This window comes from Amblyraja radiata, chromosome 1 (assembly GCF_010909765.2).
Source record: "Amblyraja radiata isolate CabotCenter1 chromosome 1, sAmbRad1.1.pri, whole genome shotgun sequence".
Lineage (NCBI taxonomy): Eukaryota > Metazoa > Chordata > Chondrichthyes > Rajiformes > Rajidae > Amblyraja > Amblyraja radiata.
In genome coordinates, this window is record NC_045956.1 from 150,059,386 (window position 1) to 150,078,036 (window position 18,651).

At 44.3% G+C, this 18,651-nt stretch overlaps 1 protein-coding gene across 1 annotated transcript in view; it reads left to right on the forward strand.

The window, feature by feature from the left end:
* Positions 1 to 18,651, forward strand: part of slc45a2 (solute carrier family 45 member 2) — a 52,536-nt gene that overhangs the window by 14,729 nt on the left and 19,156 nt on the right. The window contains exon 5 of the mRNA XM_033038563.1: positions 4,964 to 5,087. Within this exon, the coding sequence (XP_032894454.1) occupies positions 4,964 to 5,087 (124 nt within the window). The remainder of the gene's footprint in view (positions 1 to 4,963; positions 5,088 to 18,651) is intronic.

Genomic DNA, 18,651 nt, shown 5'->3' on the forward strand with positions numbered 1-18,651 from the left:
CAAATAAGTATGTAGGATCTATCTGCAATAGCACTTAGGTTCAGTGATGAGGAAATGCATTGCTTCTGCATATATACTGTCTGCTCAGTTCAATCATATTGCTGGCTGTACACTAGAAACTACACTGTATATTTGTTGGGGCTTCAACTGTGCTGTTATCATATGTGGCTTGCACAGGTTAAAGCAAACAGGCACTTTTTAAAGAGGATGTGTGCATTGCTTGAAGTGAGTATTTTGCAGAATGAGCTTGAGATGAGTTGAAGTTAGTGTATTATCATGTTTACCGAGGTAGAGTGAAGAGCTTTTGTTGCTTAGCGGAAAGACAATACATGATTACAATCGAGCCATCCACAATGTACAAATACCTGTACATGATAAAGTGAATAACATGACTAACGCTTAGTGCAAGATAAAGTCCAGTAAAATCCAATCAAAGATAGTCCGAGGGTCTCGAATATGGTAGATAGTAGCTCCAGACTGTGCTCTAGATGTTGGGTAAGATGGTTCAGTTGCCGAATAACTGAACCATCCGACCAAGTTTACCGAGAGATTGGAAAATGGTGAAATATGGAAAGATATGGACTGATCAGATTTCAATATCACATTGGTGGCCTTGGTGGGGAAGTGATCACAGGAATGCTAATGAGTAATGTTAGCGATTAAGAGTAATTGTTAATAATTTTAAATGATTTGTAATAGTTTTATGTGCTTCAGAATGGCAGGCATTCCAAAACTCGGTAAAAACGTTGGCAAAGGCAGTGGCATCTAAATTTATTCAGTTTTGTAACAGTGTTTGATTTGGGCCACCCAAGTATCTCACTGACATGAGGCAAGAAGATGATGCCCAGTGGAGATTTGATGCTGAACTCCAGGCACGACTAGCTCTTCAGATGTGGAATAACCAAGTGCATGATATTGATATAGTTCATCAGAGAACACAGGCAGTGTGGCCTGGACAACAAAACCTGGCTCATTTATTTCTGTAGATACCCAGAAGAATGTGAATAACCATGGTTAGCAGGAAAACTAAAACATCGAACATAGAACAGTACATCACAAGAATTGGCCATTCAGCCCACAATGTCTGTGCAGATCATAATGCCAAGACCAACTATTATCTGCCTGTACATGACCCATATCCCTCCATTTCCTGATTATCCATATACTGATGCAAAAGTCTCATAATTGCCACTATTATATCTGCCGCAACCAGAACCCCTGACAACATGTTCCAGACACCACCCCCTGTGTTAAAAACCTGCCCCACACATCTCCTTTAAACTTTCCCCTCTCACTGTAAAGCTATGGTGTCTAGTATTTGATTTTTCCATCCTGGAAAAGTGGTTCTGACTATCTACTCTGAGGGAATTTCTCTCAGGTCTCACTGCAACCTTGGGTGTTCCAAAGGAAACAATCCACGTCCATCCAACCTCTTCCTGTAGTTAATACCCCTCATCTAGTCATCATTCTGATAAACCTCCTCTGCACCCTTTCCATACCCCCCACATTCTTCCTGTGAGGGAACGACCAGAACTGCATACAATACCCCAGATGCAATCTAACCAAAGACGTGTAAAACCGTTTCCTGACTTCCTGACTTTTATACTCAATGCCTTGACTGATGAAAGCAAGCATACCATATGCCTTCTTTTCCTCTCTAACTACTTGTGTTGCCACCTTGAGTGAGTTATGGAATTGGACCCCAAGACCCCTCTGTACATCAATGCACTTAAGGATCATACGCTTGTTTAGTTTAGTTTATTATTGTCACGTGTACCGAGGTACAGTTTTTGTTTGCATGCTGTCCAGTCAAAGAAAAGTCTATACATGATTACAATCAAGCCATCCACAGTGCACAAATAAAGGATGAAGGGTACAGCACATAATGTAAGATAAAGTCCGATTAAAGATAGTTCAAAGGTTTCCAATTAGGGAGACGGGACGTCAGGATTGCAATCTAGCTGATGAGAGAACTGTTCAGTTGCAGCTGGGAAGAAATTGTCCCTGAATCTGGAGGCATTCATTATCAAACCTCTGTACCTCTTGCCTGATGGGAGAGGGGAGAAGAGGGAGTGACCGGGGTGAGACTGGTCCTTGATTATGCTGGTGGCCTTGCCAAAGCAGTGTAAAGTGTAGATGGAGTCAATGGAAGGGCAGTTGGTTTGTGTGATGGTCTGGACTACATCCACAACTCTCTGCAATGTCTTGTGGTCATGGATGAAGCTGTTCCCAAACCGTGCTGTGGTGCATCCCAATAAAAAGCTTTCTCTGGTGCATCTGCAGTAATTGGTGGGATTGGCCTTTTTTCCCTTCCATCCAACCTCCCAAAGTGTCACTGCTCACGTTTGCCCAGATTAATCTCCAGCTGCCTTTTCTTCGCCAATTTCTGTAGCTGATCAATATCCCGCTGTATACTTTGACAGACTTCCTCTCAGTTCACGATGTCAGCATCCCTGGTGCCATCTGTGAATTTACTGACGTCCAAATCATTCACAAACAGCAAAGGTCCCAGCACAGATCTCTGCGAGACTCCACTGGTCACAGACCTCCAGCTTCAATATTGGCCTTCCATCACAACCCTATGAAATTCTATCCCACACATCTTAATCTTCTGGATCAGCCTACCATGAGGGACTTTATCAAATGCCCTACTAAAATCCATGTTTACAACATCCACCACTCTATCCGCATTGATCACCTCCATTACCTCCTCAAAAAACTAGATCAAATCAAGAGGGTATTCTGGAATTAAATGAGGATGAACAGGAGCTTCAGAACATGTTAAATAAAGTGCTCCTATACTTTTTCTAAACTAATGAGAATGCTAACAAAACAGCATCTATCATTAGGAGGTAGACAAAAATGCTGGAGAAACACAGCGGGTGAGGCAGCATCTCGGGAGTGAAGGAAATAGGTGACGTTTCAGGTCGAGACCCTTCTTCAGACTGATGTGGGGGTGGGGGGGCGGGAAGAAGATAGGAATAGGCGGAGATAGTGGGCTGTGGGAGAGCTGGGAAGGGGAGGGGAAAGAAGGAGAAAGCAGTGACCACCTAAAATTGGGGAAGTCAATGTTCATACTGTTGGGGTGCAAACTTCCCAAGCGAAATATGAGGTGCTGCTCCTTCAATTTATGGTGGGCCTCACTCTGGCCATGGAGGAGGCCCAGTACAGAAAGGTGGGATTCGGAATGGGAGGGGGAGTTGAAGTGCTGGGCCACCGGGAGATCAGGTTGGTTATTGCGAATCGAACAGAGGTGTTGGGCAAAGTGATCGCCATGCCTACGCTTGGTCTCACCGATGTAGAGCAGCTGACACCTAGAGCAGCGGATGCAATAGGTGAGGTTGGGGGAGGTGCGGGTGAGCCTCTGCCGCACCTGGAAAGACTGCTTGGGTCCTTGAATGGAGTCAAGCGGGGAGGTAAAGCGACAAGTGTAGCATCTCCTGCGGTTGCAAGGGAAAGTGCCAGAAGAGGGGATGGTTTGGGCGGAAAGGGACGAATTGAGCATTTATTATTAAGACAGTTTGAATCTTAATAATACAGTAAAGTTAGTCTCTGGTGAGATAGGAGTTTAATCAGATGTGCTGAATTTCCTGCATTCTCCATTAGGTGTCAGGTTTCAGCAACTGCATGTGACTATTTGCATGTTTTCACTCTTTGTGACTTCCATCACTAAGCAAATGGCCTTGCAAGGATAGAAATCGTCAGGGCAAATCTGGCCTCTTCTATTTAAAGGTATTTTCTCAGTCTTATCCATCCCCCTACTACGTTCTCTGTAACTTGAAACTATGATTTTTTTACATTTTTCCAGTGCTGATGAGATCTTCCTCTTGAAAGATTAATTCACTTCCTAAAGACGCTGCTTGATCTGCTGAGTGTTTCCAGCATTTTCTGTTTTAAATATAAAGGTGCAAAGGTCAGTTTATTGTCACATATACCAATTAAGATACAGTGAAACTCGAATTACCATACAGCCATACTAAAAAAGGCAACAAGACACACAACTACATAAAAGTTATCATAGCCACCCACCACAGCGGATTCACAACGTTCCTCATTGTGATGGAAGGCAATAAACTCTAATCTTCTTCACTCTTTATTTTTACGTGGTCGGGGCAGTCGAACCATTAGCAGTCGGGGCGGTCAAAGCTCCCACAACCGGCGATTGAAGCTCCCGCGTTGGGGCGATTGAAGGTCCCGCGTCTGGGCGATCAAAGCTCCCTCGTTGGGGCGGTCAAAACTCCTGCAGCTTGGAGCTCCCGTAGTTGGTCTCTGACCAGGGACCCAGAGCTCCATGATGTTAAAGTCCGCAGGCTCCCGCAGTTGGAGCTCTGAGGTCAATCCCCGACAGGGATCACAAGCTCCATGACGGTAAGCACGCAGGCCCCTGCGGTTGGAGCTCCCGAAGGCGATCTCCAGCAAAGGCCGCCAGCTCCTTAATATGTGGACGGAGATACGATACGGGAAAAAGGTCGCATCTCCGTTGAGGTAAGAGATTTTTTAAAGTTTAACGCAATCCCCGCACCCCCACCTCCCACATAAAACAAGCTAAAGAATGCTAAAACATACATTTAACACATGCTAAAAAAAAAAAAAGGAAATATTCTTTACTTTCACTGCCCTTTACATGCATTACATGTTTGTAAATTTTAAGGTTGATTTGAAAACTAATATGGAGAGAAGTAAGGAAAGATAAGTTACACTGCAGTAAATTTTCTAAATGTAAATTTCTCTCTTACTGCTCATGGTAATTTTTTGCACTCTGAGATATTCCAACATTAATTCTGATGGGGTCTTGTCATCATAATTTAAACATTTGTTGAATATAGTTATTCTCTGATGTTTTTCAAAAGGTTTCTATTTTACATATTACCTGTTGCATGGATAATATTTCTGTCCGACTGAACAGTTGGTTCATCCTTTTATAATAACAATGTCCATTAATCTCTTTATTTAATCCTTTCAGATTGTGTATGCTGGTGATCCATATGCTGAACACAACACTACAGCATACATTATCTATGAGCGAGGTGTTGAAGTGGGATGTTGGGGCTTGTGCATTAATGCAATTTTCTCAGCAATATATTCATGTAAGTCTTCGAAATTGAATGCTTCAATATAAATGTTGCTTGCTAAGTGCCTCTATTTTTAATAATGTTAAGAACTTAGAGTGATACAGTGTGGAAACGGGCCCTTTGTCCCAACATGTCCCTGCAACACTAGTCCCACCTGCCTGTGTTTAGAAACATAGAAACATAGGTCCATAATCCCTCCAAACTTGTCCTATCCTTGTGCCTGTCAGCCCTCTGGCTTCTTCTCTTCCTTTCTTCTTCACGCCACCCCCCCCCCCCCCCCCCCCCCCACCCTGCATCAGTCTGAAGAAGGGTTTCGGCCCGAAACGTTGCCTATTTCCTTCGCTCCATAGATGCTGCCGCACCCGCCGAGTTTCTCCAGCACTTTTGTCTACCTGCCTGTCTTAAACGTTGGGATAGTTTCTTAAACATTGGGATAGTCCCAACCTCAACTACCTCCTCTGGCAGCTTGTTCCATACACCCACCACCCTCTGTGTAAAAACGTTACCCCTCAACTCCCTATTAAATCTTTTCCCTTCACCTTAAACCTATGTCCTATGGTGCTCGATTCTCCTACTCTGGGCAAGAGATTCTGTGCATCTACCCGATCTACTCTAATTTAATACCAAGGTTAGAAGTTTCGAGAGACAATATTATTGTGACTATAAACATTGTCAAATCTGATGAACATTTGTAACATTGTGATTCCTGCATTCTTCTTTATTATCATTAAATTGGGAATTTATATGTTCAGCTGATTAATAATCAGTTAATCTATTTTTAATGGAGGCAAATCTACCATTTAAAAAAAAACAATTGTGTCATATTAATTAGTTCATCTGATAGAATCTGCATCCATATCTAAACTGCATTGTTTACATCATATTTTCTCTGCTTCCACAATTCTCCCATGAATTCAGTTTTTCCCCCTGATTTCTCTGTGACTTTTGATAGACTACGATGATCAGATAAGTGGTTGAAGAGATAATACTACAACATTGTACATTCGTTCAATTTCTGATAACAAATATCTGTAAGCAGGCAATAACTTAGACTTCCCGAGCACTTCATACATAAAAAAACTATCTAGGATTGATAGAAAACAAACATTAGCCATGGGAGAATGAAGTATGTCATCAGCTACAAGAACAGACTGAACAAAATAAAGACTGGTATTGGATTACACCCCGAGTTGGCACTTCAAAGCATCATTGTCATGAGGAATAAGAGTAGAATTAGGCCAACTGGCCCATCGTCTACTACGCCATTCATTCATGTCTGATCTATCTCTTCCTCCTAACCCCTATTGTGTTTCATAATAAAGTCATGTTGAATCTCCCTCAAAACTAATTTTGAAATTGGTATGGGATCTTAAAAGTCCAAGGCATTTAGTCCTTTGACTTCTGAGATAGAGCATGGAAACAAGCCCTTTGGTCCGCCATGTCCATGCCGACCAGCGATAATCCCGTACACTAACAATATCCTACACACTAGAGACAAATTATATATTTTTCCGCAGTTAATTAACCTACAAACCTGCAAACCTAAAAATTTAAAACAGCATCAGAATAGCTTGCAGCAGGACTAGAGAGTGGTCAGTACACTTCATAATGGGGCCACACACCATTTACCAGTACGACAGGTACTGTTCAGCATCAGTGACAGAGGAACATCACCTCGAAAGGTTCACTCCCCCATGGCAGCCTGACATTAGCAATTGTTGCCGTGGAGGAGAGAGAGGCTGCAGGGAACAGAAAATCTTACTCAATGCCCTTTATCGCCTCTATTTTGGAAAACCAGGGAAGGATGAGGGGAAGCCGCCCACATGTGGACAGGATGCTCATTAATACAGTGTCTCTGACTGACAGAGAAGTTCTTGTACAAAGGGGTCACCGAAATCACTTAAAGCTCAGCCCCTATTTTCAATGTGCAGGTATGCTTACTAACAATATTTCATTGTGATTACTGCATTCTCTTTGATTTGATCACCGTTAAATACCTTCATTGCTATCTGTGCACAAGCAACGCCATAACGGTGTATCTGCTGCATTTACAACAATCCTCAGATTTGTTTTTGCGGAGTATTGGGATTAGCATAGAGAGGGAAGGCTGGGCAGAGGAGGAGGGGGCAAGGAAGGAGAATGATGATTGTGATGAAGGGCATGAAGCATATGCAATAGATGACATCTACTATAGATGTCATGCACTCTTTGTTGCGTTCTGACACACAGAACCTACTGGATCCGTCGACAGCAGGCATGGAGGTATAGATGGAGGCCAGGCGACATAGAGTCATAGAGAATCATAGTGATACAGTGTGGAACCAGGCCCTTTGGCCCAAGTCGCCCACACTGCCAACAATGTCCCAGCTACCCTAGTCCCACTTGCCTGCGCTTGGAACATAACCCTCCAAACCTGTCCTATCCATGTACCTGTCCAACTGTTTCTTAAACGATGGGATAGTCCCAGCCTCAACTACCTCCTCTGGCAGCTTGTTCCATACACCCAAACGTACCCCTCAGATTCCTATTAAATCTTTCCCCTTTCACCTTGAACCTATGTCCACTGGTCCTCGATTCTCCTACTCTGGGTAAAAGACGCTGTACATCTTGTGGCTTCTGGTCTCTGTCACTTGATACTGTAAAGGAACATGGAGTAGCTTGATGTCCTTAAACTGAGCAACAAAAAGCCGTGCGTAAACAAAATGCTGCTCACATCAAACAGCTGTTGGCAATCCTACAGAAGTGAACTGATGCTGTGCCTGAGCAGCTTGTTGTTCTGCATAGACAGAGATGTTGTATTGAGGGGATTACATAAGCAGAGAGGTACCAAATGTGAGCAGAGAGCAGGAGCAATTACACACTCACGCATACATACACACATACATACACATACACACACACCATGTATTTCTCTTCATCCGAGGTAGAGTCCTGCTCAGATTGCACAGTGAGCTAACGTCAAGGTGAAGTGTGAAGACAACATGGTCCAGACACCTGTCATTTGGGGCCTCTCACCTCTGTGTTTAAAGGTCAAGACAATGGTAATGAAATCTGGGTTCCAGTGAACAGTCACACCACTGTTTATCCAGTACCCTGAACTATTGTCTGGTATGCAGGTGCATGACATTGGAGTCTTCTTTCAAGAGAACACCAAGTAATCTCTCACCATAGCCTCTTAGACTTCTTAGAAACATAGAAACATAGAAAACAGGTGCAGGAGTAGGCCATTCGGCCCTTCGAGCCTGCACCTCCATTCAATATGATCATGGCTGATCATCCAACTCAGTATCCTGTACCTGCCTTCTCTCCATACCCCCTGATCCCTTTAGCCACAAGGGCCACATCTAACTCCCTCTTAAATATAGCCAATGAACTGGCCTCAACTACCTTCTGTGGCAGAGAATTCCAGAGATTCACCCCTCTCTGTGTGAAAAATGTTTTTCTCATCTCGGCCCTAAAAGATTTCCCCCTTATCCTTAAACTGTGACCCCTTGTTCTGGACTTCCCCAACATCGGGAACAATCTTCCTGCATCTAGCCTGTCCAACCCCTTAAGAATTTTGTACGTTTCTATAAGATCCCCCCTCAATCTGTAGTTCGTGTAGTTTATCTGTTTTCACTTCATTTGCTCGCAAAATAAGGCTTTCAAATCTACGACATCTGTGGTGTCCATTTTCTTCAGAAAATGTGGTTAACCTTCTCCCTGCAGTTGTGATGGGGCTTCAACCAAATCTACCCCCCCCCCATTTCACCCCATTAGATCCAACACATAATCCTCTGATATTTCCTCAACCCTTAATGTGATCAAACATGCCACATCTTCCCATCGCCACCTCTTTACGCTTTCTGCATAGATGTCTTTCTCCATGACTTCTCAGTTCCCTCATGCTTCCCTTCCCCAGGCAGGGGCAGAAATCCTGGGGGGGCCAGGAGGGACACGTCCCCCCTCTGTTTTGAGAGGTGGGGGACGATCCCCCCAAGTTTTTGTAATCTGGATTTTAAAACCCGGTGAAATCTCCACTTTCTGCGAGACAGTGGGAGTGGGACTGCTGATCGAGGGCGCTGATTGGACGATAGAAACGTCTGTCAGCAGGCAATGGGGACGGGACATGATGATTCAGCGCGATCATTGGAGGAGGGAGGAGTGGGGGGTGGGGGGGGGCGGGGGTTGGGACTGGGGATAGAGTGCGGTGATTGGAGGAGGGAGACGTGCCTAAACACTCTCGGCCCAGACCTGCGCCTCATCCGCAGCCAGGATCGATCCCAGCTCTCCGGCGCTGTCCCGTCCCCACCCGAGTGCTCCCCCCTCCCACGGGTGGCCAGAGACGTCGGGAGTCAGACGGGAGCTGTGCCCCCAGGCCCACAGCCAGCGCAGAGAAGCAGTGCAAAACCCAGCTCAATTCTGCCTGTCCCGCCAGGTTAACCTACAGCCCTGCCTGGACTTACGGGAAATATGGCCTAGGTTTACAGCCAGCGCAGAGAAGCAGCGGTGGTGTCCCGTCAGTCCAGGCAGGGCTGTAGGTTAACCTGGTGGGACAGGCTGAGTTGAGCTGCAATTAGCGCTGGATTGAGCCTCCGAAGCCTCGCGTGTGCGTGTGTGTGTGTGAGTGTGCGCATGCGCGCGCGGCCGCCAAGAAATTGTGACTCCCGTGTCCCGCGGTCCCCTCCATATTTTGATAGTGATTTCCGTGCCTGTCCCCAGGCACTTTCCCCTGCAACTGGAAAATGTGCAAAACTTGTTTCTATACAGTGCATTCAGAAGGTATTCAGACCCCTTCACTTTTTCCACATTTTATTACATTTCAGCCTTATTTAAAAATTGATTAATTATTTTTTTATCATTAATCTACGCACAATACCCCAGAATGATGAAGAGAAAATGGGTACTTAGAAATGTTTGCAAAGTATTTAAAAAGAAATAACTCAAATATCACATTTACATAAGTATTCAGACCCTTTACTATGACACTCAAAATTGAGCTTATGTTCATCCTGTTTCCATTGATTATCCTTGAAATGTTTCTACAACTTGATTGGAGTCCACCAGTGGTAAATTAAATTTATTGGACATGCTTTGGAAATGCAGGCACCTGTCTATAAAAGGTCCCACAGTTGACAGTGCACGTCAGAGCAAAGACCAAGCCATGAAGACGAAGGAATTGTCCGTAGACCTCCGAGACAGGATTGTGTCGAGACACAGATCTGGGGAAGGGTATAAAATAATTTCTTCAGCATTGCAGGTCCAGAGGAGCACAATGGCCTCTGTCATTCTTAAATGGAAGAACTTTGGAACCACCAGGACTCTTCATGGAGCTGGCAGTCCGGCCAAACTGAGCAATCGGGGGAGAAGGGTCTTGGTCAGGGAGGTGACCAAGAAACCGATGGTCACTCTGACAGAGCTCCAGAGTTCATCTGTGGAGATGGGAGAACCTCCCAGATAGACCACTATATCTGCAGCACTCCACCAATCAGGCCTTTATGGGAGAGTGGCCAGACAGAAGCCACTTGTCAATAAAAGGCACATGACAGCCCGCTTGGAGTTTGCCAAAAGGCACCTGAACAAGATTCTTTGGTCTGATGAAACCAAGATTGAACTCTTTGGCCTGAATGCCAAGTGTCACGTCTGGAGGAAACTAGGCACCGCTCATCACCTGGCCAATACCATACCTACGGTGAAGCATGGTGGTGGCAGCATCATGCTGTGGGGATGTTTTTCAGCGACAGGAACTGGGAAACTAGTCAGGTTCGAGGGAAAGATGAACGGAGCAAAGTACAGAGAGATCCTTGATGAAAACCTGCTCCAGAGCATTCTGGACCTGAGACTGGGGCAGAGGTTTACCTTCCAACAGGACAACAACTCTAAGCACACAGCCAAGATAACACAGTTGAGTGGCTTCATGACAAGTCTGTGAATGTCCTTGAGAGGTCCAGCCAGAGCCCGGATTGAACCCGATCGAACATCTCTGGAGGGACCTGAAAATAGCTGTGCATCGACGCTCCCCATCCAACCTGACAGAACTTGAGAGGATCTGCAGAGAAGAATGGGAGGAATTACCCAAATACAGGTGTGCCAAGCTTGTAGCGTCATACCCAAGAAGACTTGAGGCTGTAATCGCTGCCAAAGGTGCCTCAACAAAGTACTGATTAAAGGGTCTGAATACTTATGTAAATGTCATATTTCAGTAATTTATTTTTAATTACTTTGCAAATTTTTCTAAACACCTGTTTTCACTTTTTTATTATGGGGTATTGTGTGTAGACTGATGATTTAAAAAAAATGAATTTAATCAATTTTAGAATAAGGCTGTAACATAACAAAAGTGGAAAAAGTGAAGGGGTTTGAATACTTTGTGAATGCACTGTACTTCTTCCATTCAGAGACCCCATTGGCCTTTCCACTTGAGACAGACAGATTTACTTGCACCACCTCCAACCTCATCTTTTTCATTCGGTTCTCTCCTCTACATAGGTGAGACTAAGCATAGACGGGGTGACTATTTAGCCAAAAACTTGCCCTCTATCCACCAGGATCTGCTTGGGCTTCCGGTTGCTAACCATTTTTAATTTCCTTTGTCATTCTTATGCCAATCATTCTCTTCTTGGATTCCTCCACTGCCAGTGTGAGGCAACATGAAAACTAGAAGAGTCACATCTCATTCCGCTTGGATAGCTTACAACCCAACTGCATGAACATTGAATTCTCCAATATCAGGCAACTGCGAACCATGCCCCTTCACCCCATCTTATCATCCACTTCCCACACCCTCTTGGGGAAATGCAACCTTGCCATTTGTATTTAAGAATAAGGAGTAAGACATTTAGAACGGAGACGAGGAAACACTTTTTCTCACAGAGAGTAGTGAGTCTGTGGAATTCTCTGCCTCAGAGGGCAGTGGAGGTAGGTTCTCTGGATGCTTTCAAGAGAGAGCTAGATAGGGCTCTTAAAAATAGCGGAGTCAGGGGACATGGGGAGAAGGCAGGAACGGGGTACTGATTGGGGATGATCAGCCATGATCACATTGAATGGTGGTGCTGGCTCGAAGGGCCGAATGGCCTACTCCTGCACCTATTGTCTATTGTATTATGTGGTATTTGATTCGGTTTACTGTAGCTTGGCAGTGATGGAGCTTTGGAAAATGCATCTGTAGTGTAAGAAAGGCCAATTTTCACTTACACTGCCACTTTAAAGTGTTTTCAAATGATGGGCAGCTTTTTTTAATGGTTTAATGTATTTAAAGAGTTAATGGATTATTCCCTGCTGCTTCAGTATTTCTGGATAAAGGAACACTGTACACGAAACACACATTCATCAAGCTAAAATAGCCTCTCAAATTAAATGATACAATTGGTAGAGCTATAAATTACAGAGGCATGGACCAATGCCAGGTTACAATTGATATTTATAATAATTGTTGATCAGAGCCCTCAGCACCTCTCCAATGTTTAGAACAGTTTTTTGGAATGGAAACAAGGTTTTTCACTATTGCCACAATGATTAACAGTACGGCCTTTTTAAAGCCCTTGGCAGCAAAATGTTCTCACCCAGGTAGAATATTACATGCAAAATGCATGAGCCAAAGATTCCCAATGTTCTGTTTACAAGCTCATAACATAATTCTAGATGACCTTCATCTCCTTATTATTCTTACACAGAGAGCTATTTAACTTGACTCATTTCTCTATTCAATTGGGGTTTTTTTAAGTAATGTTATTTCTGAATTTAGGTTGAATTGTTGACTTTATGTATTTAAAATATATTGATATTACTTCAATACTTAGCTATTCTAATTTAACCTTGTTATCTGGTCTTTTTGAAACAGAATTGTTAATGTTCTGAGAAATCTATTGATGTTACTGTAACAATGCTATAAACTTATTGAGAATCTGTTGAATACTTTTCTATCGAGGTGACTTTGAATGAAAGTCTCACAACGTTCCCTTCATAATTAAGGTGAAATAACTAGAAACATGCTGGAAATACTCACCAGGTCAGGGAGCATCTGTGGAGAGAGATCCATAGCTTTTCATCAAGCTTTCAATGTTGGCTTTCCTTTGAAATATGTTCCACCAATTTGGCCAAGGAGTTCATGGTTCAATTGGCAATGCCACTGACAACACTGCTGATGCTGGGTATGTTCAAAGTTAATCTTTGATCTTTCTTGGTTTCACCCATGGCTACTTAAATCACATTTAACACCAACCTCCAGCGAGAGATTGCTCAGACTTGGATTGTTTTCTCTGGAATGCCAGAGGTTGTAGGGAGATCTGATAGTAGTATATAAAATTATGAAAAGCGTAGATAAGGTAGACAGTCAGAACCTTTTCCCCAGCATGGAGCAATCAAATAATAGAGGGCATAACTTTAAGATGAGAGGAGCAAAGTTGAAAGGAGATGTGTGTTTTTTAATACATGTGCAAGTTTTTTTATATAGAGGCTGATGAGTGCCTGGAATGCACTGCCATGGTTGGTGGTTGAGTCATTTACAATAGTGGCATTTAAGAGGCCTTTTTGGATAGGTATATGGATGTGCAGGGAATGGATGGATATGGATTATGCACAGGTAGATAAGATATGGTCTTGGCATCATACTCGGCACAGACCTCACGGTTGAAAGACCTTGTGCTGTACTGTTTTATGTTCATATTTGTTTCCTTCCCCTATGTGTTACTTTTCATTGAGCTTCTATAATTTTAATAATATGGCATCATTATATTGGGGTGGCACAGTGGTGTTGCTGGTAGGGCTGCTGCATTATAATTTTAATAACAGGTTCAATTCTGTGAGACTCTACTAGATATGGTCACATGGAGGACATTCAAACTCCACTCAAACATTGCCAGTTTTCCACCCAGATCTCAAAGGCATGCAGTTTGGTAAGTTAATTGGCTGTTGTAACTTGTTCTCAGTCTGTAGATGAGTGGTAGAATCTGGGCAGAGGGGCAGTTGATGGGGTTTGTGTAGGATTAGTGTAAGTTGCTGCCTGCTGGTTGGTCATGGCTCAGTGGGCCAAAGCGCTTGCTCCACCCTATTGATCCTAAAACTTAAAGGTAGACAAAAGTGCTGGAGAAACTCAGCGGGTGAGGCAGCATCTATGGAGCGAAGGAAATAGGCAACATTTCGGGCCGAAACCCTTCTTCAGACTGATGCAGGGTAGAGGGGGCGGAAAGAAGAAAGGAAGAGGAGGAGCCAGTGGGCTGAGGGAGAGCTGAAAAGGGGAGGAGACAGCAAGGGCTACCGAAAATTGGAGAAGTCAATGTTCAGGCCACCGGGATGAAGGGGGGGGGGGGGGGGGGGGGGAGGGGGAGGGGAGAGGAGGGAGGGAAGAGGAGGGGCCAGAGGGCTGAGGGAGAGCAGAGAAGGGGAGGAGACAATAAAGGCTACTGGAAATTGGAGAAGTCAATGTTTATGCCGCTGAGGTATAAATTGCCCAAGCGAAATATGAGGTGCTGCTTCTCCAATTTCAGGTGGTGCTCACTTTTGGCCATGGAGGAGGCCCAGGACAGAAAGGTCGGATTCGGAATGGGAGGGGAAGTTGAAGTGCTGAGCCACCGGGAGATCAGCTAGGTTATTGCGGACCGAGCAGAGGTGTTCGGCGAAACGATCGCCAAGCCTACGTTTGGTCTCACCGATGTAGATCAGCTGACATCTAGACCAGCGGATGCAATAGATGAGGTTGGAGGAGCAGCAGGTGAGCCTCTGTCGCACCTGGAACGACTGCTTAGACTGCCTAAAACTTACCTATTTTCTTCCAATATATCTGTCAATTTCACCCCCAACTCCTCTGATTTCTTCTACCAGTAACCTACAAATTTTTATTTATTTTATTTTATTTGTTTATTTATTTATTTATTTTTAATTTTAATTTTATTTTATTAGAAGTACAGTAAATTACAGTAATACACATCACATATATCTTATTACATTTGTTGTACCACTTCATTTTTCGAGCCGTAAAAAAAGGTAGAAATAAAAGAAGTAAGGAAAGTGAGCAAGAGTCGTGAAGATGCAGGAAAGTGTTGGGAAAAGAAAGCCCCTTAGAGAAGGAGTTAGAGAAGGAAGTAAAGTAAGGAAATAGACCCTAGAAAGAAAAGAAAAAAAAGGAGAAACAATCGCTCTATTATAACACAAAACTCCGCAAAAAAAGGATATACCAACCGTGTTTTTTTGTTGTTTTTTTTTACAGTTTAAAAGTCAGGTAAGTTACTCTGAGGTCGGCTTTTCGTTGGCAAGGAGAGCCTTCTGCTTTGTTTTCACAGACATGAACATGAACAAAAAGAGGCTCTTGAAAAAACCTGTCCCCCGCTCGACTCTAACGGAGGAGCGTTCCATCAGTGGGGGGCAGGTGGCGGTAGGACCGCTTACCCGGCGCTCCACCATCCCCGACACCGGGCCGAGCCCAGTCTCGCTAGCGCCTGAGCAGCGGACTGGATGCAAAGCCACCAGGAAGACCATCCGGCCGGTGGTGTCCGATTCGTCGGACGGGGATGTCTCATCACCCGTTCGGGGGAGAGACAGCCGCATGAGCCGCTTGGAGCGGCTCCTGGAGCAGGTGCTCCAGCGAGACTCGCTGCATGACGAGCAGTCTCGCAGGGGGAGTTCAGGCACTCCCTCCACAGTGCCTTGTGCACTGGCCATCGCTTCCTCCTCATCCGAGGGCAGCTTTGGCGACCAGGGCTGGGCTGGTCAGGAAGAGGGGATGCTGGCTGAAGAAGTCGGGAGTATGCCAGGGGTGCAGGAACAGGAAGAGCTGCTGGGTGTGGTGGACCGCTACGTGGCAGCCCCACATGCAGGAAGGCCATTAGAGCCTAAACTAGCGGCCTGCATTAACCACCTTTCCAACAGGCCCCTATAGGAGCAGGTGGTTAATGAGGTCTTAGAATTATACACAGCTCCTGAAAATTGTGAATGACTCAAAGTGCCGGCTGTCAACAGCCAAATCTGGGGGCACGTTGGGACAAATATTTGGAATCAGGAGCTGAAACTGCAGCGGATCCTCAGGCTCCTGACGTCAGCCATCACATCATTTGCTCGTTCTGTGGACAATACAGAAATGACCACAAACCAACAGGACACTCTCGCACTGTGTACAACACGCAGTTCGAGATAAATAACCTCCGCAAAGAAATTATAAGACCTGCCCTCAATCCAAAATTCGCAGGGTTGTGCAAAACCCCAGCCACTGAGCCAGACACACTGCTCTTTGGCAAAGACCTCACGAAAAAAGTCAAGGATATAGAAGAGGCCTCTAAAACGTTCGGTCTCATGAGGGCAGGCCCCGGGACGAGCAAATCCAAAACAATACCCAAGCGGCAGCACCCCACCGCGTCCACCAGTCGACGTCTACCCTATGGGACTGGTGAAAGCTCGGGGTCCGCATATTACCACCAGAAGTCTTTTTTAGACCAAGGCCCAGAGTGGACCCCATGGAAAATGCGCCACCCCCAAACATCACCGCCACATCAGACAACGCGCAAAACTCGCTGGTCTGGGAAGAGACAGAAGAAACACCCATAACCATGGAGGTAGGTGGGTCTGGTTCCTACCAGCATATAGAAAGTAGGGGTGCAATACTAACAGGGGGGAGATTACACCTGTTTAAGGGAGCATGGGAGTCTATCACGAGTGACAAGTATATACTCAATAGCATTAGTGGATACAAAATACAATTTATACTAGAAAAATTGCCACCAGTTCAACATTCACCCCAGAGGGTCATTTCCCTCTCAGTTAAAGAAAAACGAGAGGGACAAGCTGAACTGGTGAGACTAATCACTAAGGGTATCATTGAAAAAACAAAACATGAACCCTTGGAATTTGTGTCAAATATATTCACTAAAACTAAAAAAGAAGGTGGGTGTCGCATCATCATTGACTTAACTTCACTAAATATGTTTGTTAAGTATGTACATTTCAAAATGGAAACGTTTGTTACTGCCAAACAACTGATTTCCAAAGGATACTTCATGGCAAGCATTGACCTCAAAGATGCTTACTATTCAGTACCCATTCACAAGGATCATCGCAGATACCTGAAATTTACCTGGATGGGGCAGCTATGGCAGTTTAAAGCATTACCCAATGGGTTAACATCAGCCCCAAGATTATTCACCAAGATACTAAAACCAGCCCTGGCAATATTAAGAAGACAAAAACATATTGCCATGGCATATCTTGATGATATCTTAATAGTAGGCAAGACCATGGAATTGGCTATATCAGCTGTGTCAGCTACCAAACAGTTGTTCGAAACATTGGGATTTGTCTTACATCCAGATAAATCTAAGTTGAAGCCATCCACAACCATTGACTACTTGGGCTTCACAATTAACTCAGTCCACATGTCTGTAACTTTGCCAAAAGACAAAACAATTGAATTGGCACAATCATGCAACAATTTAATGGTCAACGAGCGACCAACTATTCGACAAGTAGCAAGAGTAATGGGAAAATGGTAGCAGCATTTCCGGCTACACAATTTGGACCTTTGCACTATCAAAACTTACAAAGAGCAAAGGTACAGGCACTAAAACGACATGCAGGTCATTATGATCGTATCATGAAATTACCCACTGAAGCAATATCAGAACTACAGTGGTGGGTAGAAAACATTTGGCATAGTTTCAGCCCTATCATCATCATTAACCCTACTTTAGTTATCCAAACAGATGCCAGTGCTCAAGGCTGGGGAGCAACTAACTCCATATCCAGCACAGGTGGTAGATGGACTAACCCAGAGTCTTCATTACTACTTACACTGGGCATTAACTATCTAGAGATGTTGGGTGCATTTTATGGTTTAAAAGCATATGCATCAAATATGCATCACTTGCATGTTCGGTTACAAATAGACAATACTACGGTGGTGGCCTACATTAACCATATGGGCGGCATAAAATCAATATCATGCGACAAATTGGTCAACACAATTTGGCAATGGTGTGTCAAAAGACATATTTGGCTATCAGCAACTTACCTGCCAGGTAAGCTAAATACAGTGGCAGACACCAGGTCACGCAAATTTAATGACAACACCGAATGGATGTTAAACCCCAAAGTGTTTGCAAAAATTATTAAGCAATATGGCACGCCAGATATCGACCTATTTGCATCAAGGCTAAATCACCAGGTACCTATGTATGTCACTTGGGAACCAGACCCTGAGGCAGCAGTGGTAGATGAGTTTGCGCTGGATTGGGGAAATTTCTTCTTCTATGCATTTCCTCCCTTCTGCCTCATCAGCCGGGTACTACGCAAAATACAAATGGACTCTGCTTCAGGTATTTTGATAGTACCCGACTGGCCTACACAGCCATGGTTCCCAATACTCCATGACATGGTTGTTGAAACTCCAATGATATTTCCCAGTAACCCAGAATTATTACCACACCCAGTGTCTGGCATAAGCCACCTGTGCCATGAAAAAATCAAACTCCTGGGTTGCAGATTTTGAAAAGATCGTTACTGGGACTGGGATTGTAAGAAAAAACCATCAACACCATGTCAGCATCCCTCCGAACATCCACAAGAAAACAGTACTTGTCCAGCATCAAAAAGTGGGAGAAGTACTGCTTGGATACAG